Source organism: Lagenorhynchus albirostris, chromosome 11, assembly GCF_949774975.1.
Source record: "Lagenorhynchus albirostris chromosome 11, mLagAlb1.1, whole genome shotgun sequence".
NCBI lineage: Eukaryota > Metazoa > Chordata > Mammalia > Artiodactyla > Delphinidae > Lagenorhynchus > Lagenorhynchus albirostris.
Genome location: NC_083105.1, coordinates 20,852,680 through 20,868,153, shown reverse-complemented (window position 1 = coordinate 20,868,153; position 15,474 = coordinate 20,852,680). Strand labels below are relative to the sequence as shown.

The following is a 15,474-nucleotide window of genomic DNA, read 5'->3' as shown; positions in this document are numbered from 1 at the left end:
GTTCTGTTCCTTGGTCATTCACTGGCATGTGTAGACATATGACTCACAGCTGTGATATCATGGACAATCATATCAAAGCCCCTTGGTGAAATCCCAAGAACAGAGTCTCGGCTCTCTTCTTTCTGTCTGTTGAGTGGGAGTTTCGTGAGTGCAGTGAGCATGCCTGCGGTGTGTGGGTCATATTTACGGCTCTGTGGAGACTTCCCTCCCATATTTTGGGGCAATGCTGACGTGCTGTACCCTTTGGTCTTGCCTTTCATGTACCACAGGATCGATAAACAAATAAGCAGTTTTCGGAGATGGTTACCTAAGAAGCCAATGAGGCTGGACAAGGAGACACTGCCAGACCTGGAGGAGAATGACTGCTACACTGCCCCTTTCAGCCAGCAAAGGATCCACCAGTGAGTGTTTCCCGTGAAAGCCCTTGTCTTACTAAGGACATGCAGCTGTGGTAGAGCCCTCTCTGCGCGCCTTTGATTCCTTGGCCCGTGGAAGGAACAGCGTAGTGCCCTTCTCCCCTGACAGTCCTGTGAGTGTTCATATCCCTTTTATATTAGTCAGGGTAAGCAAACTGCTCTAACAGACAATCCCCACGTCTCAGCGACTTAACACAATTGAACGCTCGTCCGTGTGTGTGTTGGTGAACCACATTCTGTGTGGTGGTTCAGAGACCCAGACTTCTGTCTTGTGACTTCGCCAAAGCCCAGTGCTTGGAGCCCCCTGAAGGCTCATCTGCCTTAAGCCAGCAGGTAAGGAAGCTGGTCTACACCTTGCCCTATTAAAAAGAGGGATTGTTGAGTTAAAAAAAAAAAACAAAACTCAGTTCACCTTTCAGCTCCCCTTTCTTTAACAACTCACCAAGTTGCCCCAGGAAAAGCCACAAAACCTAGCAGCTGGCTTCCTGGCTCATCTGTCAGTCTCTGAACAGTAATTTGTCACTTTTTACATGTGTGGTTGGGGGAGGGAGGTTAGCCAAGTAATTGAGTATTTGAGGAATTGTGAAAGTGATAAAGAATTAACTCTGAAGCTTCTGATTTGACAAGAAATCATGGCCGGATGGCAGGGTCGGTGGTAGGAGAGAAAACCATGCCAAAGACTATAAACAACCAGGCAAAGACAGCCTCTTAAAAGGAGGATAAGTCAAGTCAGCCTGGCCTTGATCCCAGCCAGGCTTCAGGAATTCCTGGCTCTCCCTGTTCCAGCCATATAACAACAGCCTCAGTAAAAATGACTTGCCTGAAGGGAAGAAAAGGGGTGACAGATTTTTTTAAAAAATAGGTTGCCAACTTTGACAAAAAAATAAACCAAATGGCCGTTGCAGGGAGTGCAAGCTGGGGGCACATTTCAGCAACAGAAAAATCAGTTAAAGCCTGTGGGCTTCTAGAGGGCGAAGGAGAGAAGAAAAATCAAAGAATAGATGCTCTGCATCAAAACGTATAATGCACGGGAAGCAACTCCATTAAACTACTGAAATAGCCAAACTTTGGATCCCCACAGGTTAGATTGATGCCAAACAAGCCCCATTATGTGAAGGTTTAATAGGGTTATTGAAGAAGACGTGAAACTCAGAGCCCACCCTCAAAATCCTAGTTAAATCCTCCATGGGAAATAAGAACTGAGCAAGATTTCATGTTAAGTCAGAGATCAGGACCTAGCATGTTTTCTGAAAAGAAAAAGACAGATGAAAGCTGATGTGTTCCCACTCTTAATTTAAACCCTCACCGTGCCTGTGTTGTTCATCTTGAAGTTTCTTACACAAGTGGTTGTTTGTTTTTAAATCCTCCTGGAGTAGAGTCTGGTGTACGTGCAGGTTTTCACTTTGCTTCTTACCCGCTTGAGAGAGTGCCTAGCACAGTGTAGGAGGGTCTCAAAAATTTTAGATGGATGGATGGGTGGAAGAATCAATGAAATATATGTTGTGTGCCTGGGGTTTGTTTTACTTCAAAGGGACACAGGTAAATGGAAGAGGAAGATTTCCTACTCATTTTCATGCTGGTTATGTTTCCTCATGTTCTGGCTTTAGAACGAAGTTTCTCAGGAGGGTTCTCAAAATCTGAAGCACCTGGGCACCCATCAGGATCTTTAGGGACTAGAACTGAGAATCATACCTTTACAGGTATTTTAAACTATATAATAAATGAGAGATGATAGCATGTGGGATGGCGGCATTCAGCCATCTCTCACGTATATTTGAGAAGCCCTTTTGACGTGTTTTGGTATTCACTCACTGAATTATTGATTCATTCAGCGGTCACTAATTTGATGCCTGCTTCTTGCCAGACACTGTCTTGGTACAGGGGATATAAAGATAAATTAGACACAGCCTTGACCTTACCTAGTAAATAGATCATTTTATTTTACTTTAAATTATGTTGGAGCCTAGTTGATTTACAATGTTGTGTTAGTTTCAGGTGTACAGCATAGTGATGCAGTTACACATATATTCATTCTTCTTCAGATTCTTTTCCCATATAGGTTATTACAGAATATTGAGGAGAGTTCCCTGTGCTATGCAGTAGGTCCTTGTTGGTTCTCTGTTTTATATATAGTAGTGTATATATATTAACCCCAAGCTCCTGATTTATCCCTCCCCCACCCCCCTTTCCCCTTTGGTAACCATAAGTTTGTTTTCAAAATGCGTGATTCTGTTTCTGTTTTGCAAATAAGTTCATTCATATCATTTTAAAAATTAGGTTCCCCTAATTTTATGATATGAGTGATATCATATGATATCACATCACGTGATATGAGTGATATCATATGATATCACATCATATGATATGAGTGATATCATATGATACTTGTCTTTCTCTGTCTGACTTACTTCACTTAGTATGATCATCTCTAGGTCCATCCATGTTGCCGCCAATGGCATTATTTTGTTCTTTTTATGGCTGAGGAGTATTCTTCTTTATCCATTCCTCTGAGAGTATACCGTTTTAAATAATTGTAGACAGTATGTTGGGTGTGACTTAAAAGAGGGAGTGCTCCATCCTCCAGATTTGGAAGGAGGTTGATAAGAGATGAGGGTGGGTCACAAGAAGAAAATGCTTGAGATGGGTCTTGAAGGATGACAGGTGTCCAGGTAGGTAAGGGAGAAGCACATCCTAAAAAGAGAGAATAACATATGTGTAAAAGTATAAAAACACGAGCTTCCCTGGTGGCGCAGTGGTTGAGAGTCCGCCTGCCGATGCAGGGGACACGGGTTCGTGCCCCGGTCCGGGAGGATCCCACATGCCGTGGAGCGGCTGGGCCCATGAGCCATGGCCGCTGAGCCTGCGCGTCCGGAGCCTGTGCTCCGCAACGGGAGAGGCCACAGCAGTGAGAGGCCCACGGACCACAGGAAAAAAAAAAAAAATATATATATATATATATATATATATATATATATATATATATATATATATATAAAGACATGAAACAGAATGGGGTGCTTGAAAAACCACAAGTAGTTTTCTGTGAGAAAGCCTGGCATTATTGTTTGAAAAAAGAGAGTGATCGGTGAAAAATGAGCTTTCAAGATAGGAGAACTAAGGAGGAAAAAGCAGAGGGACAGTTGGAACAAAGCAAACCTAAGAACCAGACCTCAGTGGGACCAAGAGAATAGTGTAGGCAGTTCTGTTGTGCCATTGGGAGGTGAAAAATTGAACAAGTGTCTTGAATGTTATGGGCGGGGGGATTTCTTTCTCTTTGAAAATGGTCATGCCACGTGGACAACATCTCTTTAATGATAGTATAAAAGTAAGACGTGAAGAACACTGGCTGTCAAGTTGGAAACAGTTGTTTGGTACAATTAGAAAAGGGTTTCCCTAGGATGGTTCGAGAGTGATTTTAGTGGGTTTAAAGTAATCAGAAGTAACTGGTTAATGAGCTCTGGGATTTATAACGTGATCTCTTGGTTTTCCAAATGCAGTCAGAAATCTCATGTGACTTCTCAGTTTTGCAGAGTGTTTGATATTGCGTTAATCTAGGAATAAAAAAGGATAATAGAAATTTAGGGGTGTGTGTACATGAATGTAGGAGAAAGAGAAGACAATTGGAAATTTAACAAATAATGACCAAAATGGAAAAGAGCATTAAAAATACTCTGCTCTCAGGGTAAAACCCAGAATCCTGGCTTGGCCCACTAGCTCCTGCTTCTGTGGGCTTTGGCCGTGCTGAGCTGCTTTGACCTCATTAACTCTCTGTGCACTCTTGTCTCCTGTCTACACATGCTCTTCCCTTGCCTGGAATACCCTTTCCCTTAGGCTCCCTTCTTGCACGTTGCATCAGAGACGTTTCCTCCAGAAAACCTCCCATAATTTCCAACCTTAACCCCCGATTCTGGGTGTGGGGCACTCTTCTGTGTCTAAGTAATAATTTTTTTCTTATCGTAGCTCTTAACAGTATCACCCATTTTCATAGCTTTCTCCTAGACCGTAAGCTCCTTGAAAGGCTGTCTGTATCACCACTATGAGTCCCATAGTTGGTACTTAATAATGATTTGTTAAATGAGAAAATAGATGAATACATAGAAATGAAAATAGGAGAATCATATTATGAGCAAAGAATAAAGATGATGTGAAGTTAGTTCACTGCATACTCATCTCAAACCAAACTCGACATTTTCTCCTCAAACGTGGTCCACCTTCATTAGCCTCTGTCCCGTAATGGCACTAATTTTTGTCCAGTTGCTGAAACCAAGGCCTGAAAGCTATTCTAGACACCTCCCTCACCTCCGCTTCCCACATCTAATACATCTCCAAAGGCTGATGATTTTATGTGCTAAGTGTCTCTTTAATCCAGCCATCTCTGCCACCATGCTCTCACCTCTAAAACCCAGAAATAATATAACAGGTTCCCTGGCTCTACCCTTGCCTACCTCCATTCCATTCTCTTAAGTGAGTACAGAATGAGGTTTTAAAGATGCACGACTGGGCTTCCCTGGTGGCGCAGTGGTTGAGAGTCCGCCTGCCGATGCAGGGGACGCAGGTTCGTGCCCCGGTCTGGGAGGATCCCACATGCCGTGGAGCAGCTGGGCCCATGAGCCATGGCCGCTGAGCCTGCGCGTTTAGAGCCTGTGCTCTGCAGCGGGAGAGGCCACAACAGTGAGAGGCCCACGTACTGCAAAAGAAAAGAAAAAAAAGAAAGATGCACGACTAATCATGTCACTTCACCCAGTTTAAAAACCTTAGAACAAATATGAAAATTATTGGGAATGACCTACAAGGCCTTGAATGACCTGGCCATGCTGCCAACTGCTCTCCAGCCTTATCTGCCTTCACTGCCTTCCACCCCTCACTTCTTATGATCCAGACACATACAGCCTCCCTCAGTTCTTTGGATGTACTCTGCCTCAGGACATTTGCACATGATGTTTCCTTTCCTAGCATTCTCTTCCCGTTCCTTCCCCCCTTCCCCAAGTTTATTCTTATTCATCCTTCAAAACTCAGCTCCAGAGACTTCCCTGGGAAGCCTTCCTCCCATCCTTCCAAAGACCAGGTCTCTCTGCTTTAGCAGAATGTTTCCCATGTAACATTTTTCATATATTAGATTTTATAATTATTTGGGTGTTATATGATTCATGCCTCACTCTCCAGGTAAACTTTGAACTCCATGGAGGCATAGGCCATGTCTGTTTCTGCTCACAATTATATCTCCAATACTTAACACAATGCTTAGCGTACAGTAGATGCTTCATACTTGTCTATTAAATGAAGTAAGGATCAAAGTAATAAAGATAGCATGGAATAATCATAATTTTTTGAACTGCATTGTACAAAAGAATTCAAACTTGAGACTCAAAACACAAATAGCCTAGCTTTCTAGTTTCTAGTTAGTTCAAACAAATACCCATGTTGGGAAGCAATAAAAGCAAACCTGTGGGTACACATCTTTATATAAATCAACGTATAGTGCCGTCGGTCACTTTATGTGGTGTCACCGAAGGTGGTCCTACAGATGGGAAAACTTTATTAGATGCCAGATGCTATTTTAAAGACTTTAATCCTCACAGCAACCTGATGGGAGAGGAGGTATTATTATCACCATTCAACAGAGGAAGAAATCAAGGCACAAAGAGGTTAAGGAACCTGCAGTAGGTTACACAGCTAGACTAGTCCACCTGCCTGAACAACCCCCAAGTATCAGTGGTTTAACTCTGTAGAAGTCTGTCTGTTGTTCACATCATGGTCTAGTACGGGTCATCACATGGAGGGAGGTGCATTGTCCCTTCTCCATACCGACATTCGGGTACCCAGGCTACTTCTGTCTGGTGACTCTGCCATCCCCTAAATCCCTTCCATCTGGTTTACCGAAGGGGGGGAAAGAGAGATGAGTGATTTTGTAGGAAGTTTTATGGGCCAGTTTTAGAAGTGGGGTACAGCACTTTTGCCCACATTTCATGGGCCAGAGCTCATCAGGTAGCGACCCCTAACTCGAGGGATGCTAACATAAATACCTGTGTGCCCAGGAGGAAAAGGGAAATAGGTTTGCTGAATAACTAGACAGTGATGGATCAGGAATTCAGATTCAGCCAGAGAGGCACTAGGTCCCACACTGTTCAACATCGTGCTCTGCTGCAGGATGTCTCAGCCTCAGCACTTTGGTATTTTGGGCTGAATAACTCTGCTGTGGGGGCCTGTCCTGTGCATTGCAGGATGGTTCATATTATCCATGGCTTCTATCCATCAGATGCTAATAGCAATTTCCTGCCTCTCCCCTTAGTTGTGAAAATCAAAAACGTCTCCAGACAGTGGCACGTTTTCCCTTGTGGTGGTTGGTAGATTGAATACAAGATCCCACCCCCTCCCTCCTTGAGAACTGTCTCTCTACTGTCTTTTATCACATGACACCCTTCAGGCAGGCCCACCCACTCTCTGAGATAAATTAAACTCCGGTCGAAGCTGATGGCTGTGACGGACAAGTCCATTCAGGAATGAATTTCTTCCTCTTCTCCTCCTTGCCTGTGAGTGTTGGTCTGCTTCAGTAGCACTGCCCTTCATTCTTAAAATGGCATCAGCAGTAATACCCTTGAGGCAATTACCTTCTAAGGTCGACACTCATCATAAAGTTTTTCTGCTGGGAGACAGAGAAAAGGAAATGTGCGAAAAAGTGTCATGTCATTTTTTATAATATACAAATACGGTGTATTCTTTCAAGAAATAGATCAATTCTAAAATGCCTTTCAGAAAAATATTTGTGTAAGGTACAAAGAAAAATGTTCCTTCCTGAAATTGAAAATTTCTATCATTACCATTATTTTATTTTGATGAAAATCCATAAAAAGTGAGGTGAAATTAAATACTGATCACTTCCTAATGGAAGAATCCGAAATGTTTGTTTGTTGTGTGTGCATGTGTTTAAATAAATATTCCTTCATTCACATGCTCCACGCCTGTTGTTGTTCTGGGGGCTTGGGAATCAACAGTGGATAAATAGGCCGAGATTCCTGCCCTCCTGGAGCTTCCATTTTAGCTGGAGGTGACCAACACTAAGTTATAAACCAGTGGGTCTCAATCAGGGGAGTGATTTGGCAACGTCTGGAAACATTTTTGGTGATCCCAACCTAGGGTGAGGGCTGCTACTGGTATCTAAGGGGTGTTATGGTATCTAAGGGATGCTACTGATATCTAAGGGGTGCTACTGGTATCTAAGGGTGGGGATGCTGCTTGACATCCTTCAGTACGCGGCAGCCCCACAACAAAGAATTATCCAGCCCTGGAGGTCACTAGTGCTGACGTAAAACTTTTTTGGAGTCTAGTCGATTTACAATGTTGTGTTAGTTTCATGTGTACAGCATAGTGATTCAGTTATACATATACATATACTTGGAATGGAATTTCCTCACTTGCCTTTCTCCCCCTGCTAGACTGAGCCACTGAGCGCAGGAACCGTGTGCCTGGCGGCCGGCGGCACCCGGGGCTCGATCGTAGGACCAAAAGAAAAGGAGAGGAATCAGCAGAGTTGGCATTCTTGCCACCCCTGGAGGACAGAGCCTGGGCTCTGGAGTCAAGTTCGCTCATCTCCTAAAGCCAGGACACCCAGAGGAAGGGTTGAAAAACATAAATAGTATGTCATAAAACATAAACATCAAACATCAAGAGTCAGTGGTGGTCTCCGTGTCCAGCTTGAAATTACCCCTGGCTTGCTGATTTCTTTTTTGTCTCAATTCTGCTGAATGACCATTTTTCCTCTCCGTTAAATTCTGATGTCAGGACTAATGCCTGACCCCAAGATATTTAACTCATGCCTCAGACATTTTAATTTCATGTGTCATGTGCATATATGAAAAGGACAGTATAAAAAGACCACTTGACGTGAAATTGGCTTACATGCCTTTTCTCCCCCTCTAGACGTTGAGCTAGGAAATCGTGTAACAGTCTAGGGAGTAACAGAATGGCACACCTCTTGGTGCCCAAGAAAGCACTAACCATGGAAATCTGGGTGCTGGGCCAGCAAGGGCTGGTAAGGACAGGAGAAAGTTGCTGAAGGGGATGGGGGGTGGAAGTTTCTCTGTAACTGCCCCCCAACCCTGCGCCTTTTCTTTAACATCTTTATTGGAGTATAATTGCTTTGCAGTGTTGTGTTAGTTGCTGCTGTATAACAAAGTGAATCAGCTATACATATACATATATCCCCATGTCTCTTCCCTCTTGCGTCTCCCTCCCTCCCACCCGCCCTGTCCCACCCCTCTAGGTGGTCACAAAGCACTGAGCTGATCTCCCTGTGCTATGCGGCTGCTTCGCACTAGCTAACTATTTTATGTTTGGTAGTGTATATATGTCCATACCACTCTCTCACTTTGTCCCAGCTTACCCTTCCCCCTCCCCGTGTCCTCAAGTCCATTCTCTACGTCTGCGTCTTTATTCCTGTCCTGCCCCTAGGTTCATCAGAACAGTTTTTTTTTTTTTTTAGATTCCATATATATGTGTTAGCATACGGTATTTGTTTTTCTCTTTCTGACTTCACTCTCTATGACAGACTCTAGGTCCATCCACCTCACTACAAATAACTCAATTTCATTTATTTTTATGGCTGAGTAATATTCCATTGTATATATGTGTCACATCTTTATCCACTCAACTGTTGATGGACACTTAGATGTAATCCCCCTTTGATTACATAATCACTTGAACCTTCCTGTCAACCGAATAGGCCAGCAGACCATGGCAGTGAGGTGTGGACAAGAGTGGTCAGCCAAACGGCAGTCTTCAAGTAGTAGCGGGAGCCATTGCAAGATAAGGGTGACAAGCGCCCACTGTTAAAAAACAATCCTGTGTTCCAGAATTATAATGTAGACGCATTACAACTCTGAGGGTACAGGCAGTATGATGAAGGTCAGAGAGACTGAGTGGCTTGCTCAAGGTCACGCCAGTCAATGGCAGACTAGTGAACAGGAGAGAAGTGTGTTTTCTCCACAGTGCTGCCACCTCAGGTGTGTGCCACGTGAACGGGGCCAAAGTACATAGAGTTTTTCAGCCATATTACACTAGCGTGAGCCTGTAAATATAAAAATATTGGATCGCCTTTGGAGTTTATGGTTGAAGCTTTTGAGGTGGGGTAAAGAGAGAAAGAAAATAAAATGGTAAAATATAAGTAAATATTCAAGCCAAGGAAAATATCTTTTAGAGTAGGCATTCAAGTTTGGGGGAAAAAAATAGGCTCAGATTTGCAGACCTTGATGGCCTATATATCTGTAATGGTTGACAAATAAGCCAGTACATTGGGCCCTGAGTCTAGTGGGCAGAGCAGAGGGAGAAATCTGCTTAGCAATCCCTCAGAGAAGCAGTGCATTTCCTAGCATTTTCCTAGCATTTGCAAGAAATAAAGTTCTTGCACAGGGAAGGGGGGGCTCTGAGTGAAGTATCCTCAGCGACGTCCTAGCGTAAACTCCTGCTAGGGCTTCTCCAGGGACTGTTTCTGGCAGGCCCTTCAGCGTGGTTCTGGAGAATTAATTGCTCACGGCCATAACCTTCTATAGGAGTTTAGGCACGTCTTCAGCAGAAGGCTACAGTCTACCCTAAACTAACCTCATTGTAAATCTCTGTTGTTTGAACTACACTCTACAAAAATTAAAGTTGAGAACTTATTAAAAAGCAGATAGCCTCACATTCTGTTTGAACATATATTCACGCTTGAGAAGCAATAAAAGCAAACCTATGGGTAGGCATGTTTATAAGCCAATGCATGATGCCGTTTGGTCGTTTTATGTGTATTGTCGTTTTATGTGTATTTTGTTTACCAGCCGTGATTGTATGGGCACCTGAAATTTGATCCCACAGAGGACTCTCCTGCACTAGCCACCTGAGGGGCCCAAGGTTGTCAGCATTAGGGACAGTCATTTTATTGAAGAATTATAGTTCAGGAGACCCCTCTCACACTCAATTTCCGAGAAGGCAATTCGACACAACAGTAGGGAGTTTACTGAAGGAATAATGACATCTCATATTTCTATGGTGCTTACTAGGTTCCAAGTGCTTCACAGTTACAAATTCATTAGCCCTGTGAATAAGGTATAGCCATTATCCGCATTTTTATAGAGGAGGAAACGGAGGCACAGAGAAGTGAAGTAACTCGCCCAAGGTTACACAGTTGGTGAGTGGCAGGGCTTGGATTCTCAGGTCCCATATTCTGGCTCCAGTCTTATCCTCTTAACGTTAGGTATTATGTATTTATGGCTGCTGTAAAATATTACATAAATTCCACGGCTTGAAACAGCACAAATTGTTTTACGGTTCTATAGGTTAGAAGTCCAACATGGGTCTCACTGGGCTAAAATCAAGATGTGGAAGGGCTGCATTCTCTTCTAGAGGCTCTGGGGGAGAACCTGTTTCCTTTGCCTTTAACAGCTTCTAGAGACTGCTGCATTCCTTGGCCTCATGGCCCTGTCTTTCATCTTCAAAGCCAGCAACAGTCCTTCTCACATCACTTTATTTCACTCCTTGCCTCTGTCCTTACATCTCCTTCTCTGACGCTTCTGCCTTTCTCTTCCATCTTGAAGGGCCCTTGTAATTACACTGGTCCCACCTGGATAATCCAGGCTAATCCCCCTGTTTTGTTTTGTTTTGTTTTGTTTTTGCGGTACGCGGGCCTCTCACTGTTGTGGCCTGTCCCGTTGCAGAGCACAGGCTCCGGACGCGCAGGCTCAGCGGCCATGGCTCACGGGCCCAGCCGCTCCGCGGCATGTGGGATCTTCCAGGACCGGGGCACGAACCCGTTTCCCCTACATCGGCAGGCGGACTCTCAACCACTGCGCCACCAGGGAAGCCCCCTAATCTCCCTGTTTTAAAGGCAGCTGATTAGCAACCTTAATTCCCTTTTGCTACGTAGCTTAACATGATCACATGTTCTAGGAATTAGGATGGACATCTTAGGGGACTGTTATCCTGCCTATAGCTCAGCTATGTGAATGTGCCAATCCGTAAAGCCCCAAGGATCTAGAACAGGTAAGTTTTGATGGGGGAAAGAAGGAAGAAAGGAAGGGCTGGAGGGTTTGGGCAGTAGGATTTGGAGACATGAAATGAAATGACATGTAAAATACTTAGCCTGGTACCTGGCCCATGGTAAAGCACTCAGTAATTGATAGCTATTATTATTTTTATTATTAATACTAACAGTATTAGTAGTTAGTATTACTACTACTATGAACCAGGAGTACAGTGAGAATCCTTGGGAGAATCTCTAAAGACTTGCAGTTGGTGTATAAAGGGAAGGTTTGAGGTACAAACAGTGATTTTTGCAATGGTAAATATCTGACCCGAACTGGAATAGCATTACCTTTTTTTTTTTTTTAGCATTACTTTTAAACTAAATTCTACTCAATGTTCCAGATATGGACTGAATGTTTGTGTCCCCCAAAATATACACGTTGAAATCTAATCCCCAAGGCGATGGTATTAGGAGGTGGGGCCTTTGGGAGGTGATTTGGTCATGATGCCCCGATGAAGGGGATTTGTGCCCTTCAGAGATCTAGCTCACCATCTTTCCACCAGGTGGGGATACAGTGAGAAGTCTACAACCGGCAAGGTGGGCCCTCCCTGGACCTTGGTCATGCTAGCATCCTGATCTCAGATTTCCAGCCTCCTGGAAATAAATTTCAGTCGTTTATAAGCCGCCCAGTCTATGGTAGTTTGTTACAGCAGCCCTGGACTAAGCCAGGCTGTATTCCCATTTCACGTTTATTTATCAGTAACATGTGCGTATTTGTTTTCTAAACCTCTCAGCCTGGCTATCTGAAGATACTGATTTTTCTAGCGTGTGCCTTTTACTGTGTTTTCTTTTCAGCGTTTGGAGGTTCTGCGTTGTTTTCATTGATCTGAAATCTTGAGAGAGTCCTTTAGGCAGAGAGAGGCTGAGATTGATTTCAGTAGGATTAATGTTCTTTTAGCGCCCCCGTGACTTACAGCTGTCTCGGAGCGCTTGTTGTAGAACAGACACGTATTCTGCATCAGTCTCCTCAATGTGCAGGTTGCTGGTATTGATCCATAGAGTCAGGGGAAACAGATCTTTCCTGGAAAGTTTTAAACTGAGATGAAAGCGAAACAAGCTGCATAGCCTGAGATTTGTGCTTCTTGATGGCGTGGCTCCTTTTAGGTAGCACATAACTTAGTGACTCCGGTTTTAAGGCACAAAGAGGGCGCCTAGTCATGTGGGAAGAGTGTACCTTTGGGTGTCTGGAGATCCAGTGGTTAGTTAGCTGTGTTCTCTTAGTATTTGGGGGACCCACTTTGGATAATCCCTTAGAACTCTTTTATTGCCATTTATCCATCTGTAAATAGTTCTTTAACATTTATCAACTTATTCATTTAACAAATGTGAGAGGTCCGCGTACCGCAAAAAAAAAAAAAAAAAAAAAAAAAAGACCTGGAAGTGGCCTTGGCGCTTTGGGGACGGGCTCTGGTGGGCACATGCCCTTGGCCTTGCCGACAGCTCACCTCATGAGGAGCAGGCAGCTGGGGGAGGCCCACATCTGAGCCCTGTGAGGTCCTGGGCCTGGGCAAGGTAATTCTTACCTCTAAGAGTGGCACTAAGGAGGGGATCGAAGTTAAACCTGTGGCCTTTGGGAAGAGTGCTTTATTCAAATGACGGCTGATTCAGGTCTTAGAAGTGTCTTTATCCTTGGGGGTACGCCCCATTCTTCTCATTTCCCACTTTGCTCACAGCACCCACACCATCAGTTTTGTGTTTCCCACTCCTGACTTAGTGCTATCACCACTGCACGATGGTCACCTTCCTCACCGTCCGCCGTCACCACCAAATCCTTTTGGTCCTAGTTCCTCCTTTCTGACCTCACTGCCACTGCCTTGGTTGAACTGGCCACCACCTCTTGGGTGAACAGTTATAAGTCTCCTCGCTCCCTCTGTCTCTCCCCACTCCCCAGTCTGCTCACCACACTCATGTCACAGGTCATTGGCCAGGCTCTGGTCACCAGCCCATACAGCGATTTGAACAATTCCCTTCCTCCGGAATCCACAGCCCCACAGATTGGCTAGCAGAGCCTGGGCCGGATTCCTCCCTTTCCTCAGCTCCTTAGCCAGGCACCCTCGGCAGGGAATTCCACGCACTGCCCCGCGTGGCAGCATTGCTTCCTTGCTCAAGAGCTTTCAAAGATTCCCTACGTCCTTTGAGATCAAGTTCAAACTCCTTCGCATGGCACCTAAAGCAGCTTCCCCAGCTTCTCCCCTCCCACCTAGCCTCCCGGGCTGGACAGGCCGGATGATCCTACGACATGGCAGAGGGGATTACCCGAATGCCTCATGACCGATGCTCCCTCTTCCTGAGGTGGGCTCTAATTCTGCTCATTGCCTGGTGAAAGCCTTTTCTTCCCCCAGGAGCTAGTCCAGATACCGCTGTCTTTACGAGACCTCTTACGTCTCACACAGACGGCATTAGAATTCAGGGCCCGTTAGCCTTTGTAAATGTTGTGACGATGGCACTGATTATATACAATTATTTGTTTCCATCCATGTCTGTGTGTGGCACAAAGCCCAATGCAGCAGCCAAAAGTAATTAGAAGGCAGCTCCAGCCTTTACTTGAGTTTCTCAAAGGACACAAAGAGAAGCCAAGTACGTGGTCCTCAGAAACTACTACTCATTCTCCTTCCTTCATACCATCCTGTACTCAGGTGTTGCCCTTCTTCTCCCCCGACAAACCCATTCCTCCTTCACCCCAGCCTGCACAGTGTTTCTTTCCTCTTCCTTTATTGTTCCTCTCCTCCTCACAAACCTCACTGCTCTCTCCCATCGCTTTCTTATGAGGACTGACATAGCTTCTCCACCAGGGGAAAAAAAAAATCCATCCTTTTCAGGAGAGGGTAAATTAGACCATAAATTACAGGATTGTCTTGTTGGGTTAGAGACTGTGCCAGTCAGATTATGCTACGTTCTGCTGCAGTAACGAACAACCCTCAAATCTCAGTGTCTGGCTTATTTCTTGCTCACCTAACACGTTAGCTGTGGGCCAACTGAGGCTCTTCTTCACAGGTCTCCTTTCTTATGAGATCTTGCCTGAAGAAGCGACCCGTGCCTAAGGCACGCATTCTCTCTCTCTCTTTTTAATTGAAGTAGAGTTGATTTACAATGTCATGTTAATTTCTGCTGTACAGCAAAGTGACTCAGTTATACCTACATATACATTCTTTTTTATATTCTCTTCCATTATGGTTTTTCTCAGGATATTGAATATAGTTCTCCATACTATATAGTAGGACTTTGTTGTTTATCCATTCTACAATATATATATAATAGTTTGCATCTACTAATCCCAAACTCCCAGCCCATCCCTCCCCCCCTCCCCTCCCCTCCCCCCCTCCCCTCCCCTCCCCCTTGGCAACCACAAGTCTGTTCTCCATGTTTGTGAGTCTGTTTCTGTTTCGTAGATGGGTTCATTTGTGTCATGTTTTAGATTCCACATATAAGTGATATCGTATGGAATTTGTCTTGCTCTTTCTGACTTAACTTCACTTGGTAGGTAAGGCATGCATTCTCATGACAGAAAATAAAAGGAATTGTCGAGCCACACGATGGCTCTTAAAATTTCTGCTCATATTTCATCTGCCAAACAAGTCTCACAGCCAAGCGTGGTAATAGGGAGAGGAATTATACCTCTCCCCAGGGAAGGGGGCTGTAGGCCCTTGATAATGGGTAGGGATATATAATCCTCACAAAGAGCAACCTTTTTTTTCCAATTAGGAAAAATAATGCAATTTACCTAGGAATAATAATAATGCAATTTACCTAGGAATAATAATAATAATGCAATTTACCTAGGAATAATAATAATAATGCAATTTACCTAGGAAGAATAATAATAATGCAGTTTACCTAGGAATAATAATAATAATGCAGTTTACCTAGGAATAATAATAATAATGCAATTTACCTAGGAATAACCCACGTTAGTATTTTTTTTTTGTCCCATCACATTTATATAACACAGTAGTCTGTGAACTCTTTCAGGGCTCAGATGATGTCTTATGCTGTTTTGTTTTGTTT

The 15,474-nt window shown here is 44.1% G+C and overlaps 1 protein-coding gene across 1 annotated transcript in view; it reads left to right on the top strand.

Moving 5' to 3' along the window:
* Positions 1-15,474, top strand: part of ANO4 (anoctamin 4) — a 454,222-nt gene that overhangs the window by 307,267 nt on the left and 131,481 nt on the right. Inside the window, exon 10 of the mRNA XM_060165661.1 lies at positions 270-401. Coding sequence (XP_060021644.1) covers positions 270-401 — 132 coding nt within the window. The remainder of the gene's footprint in view (positions 1-269; positions 402-15,474) is intronic.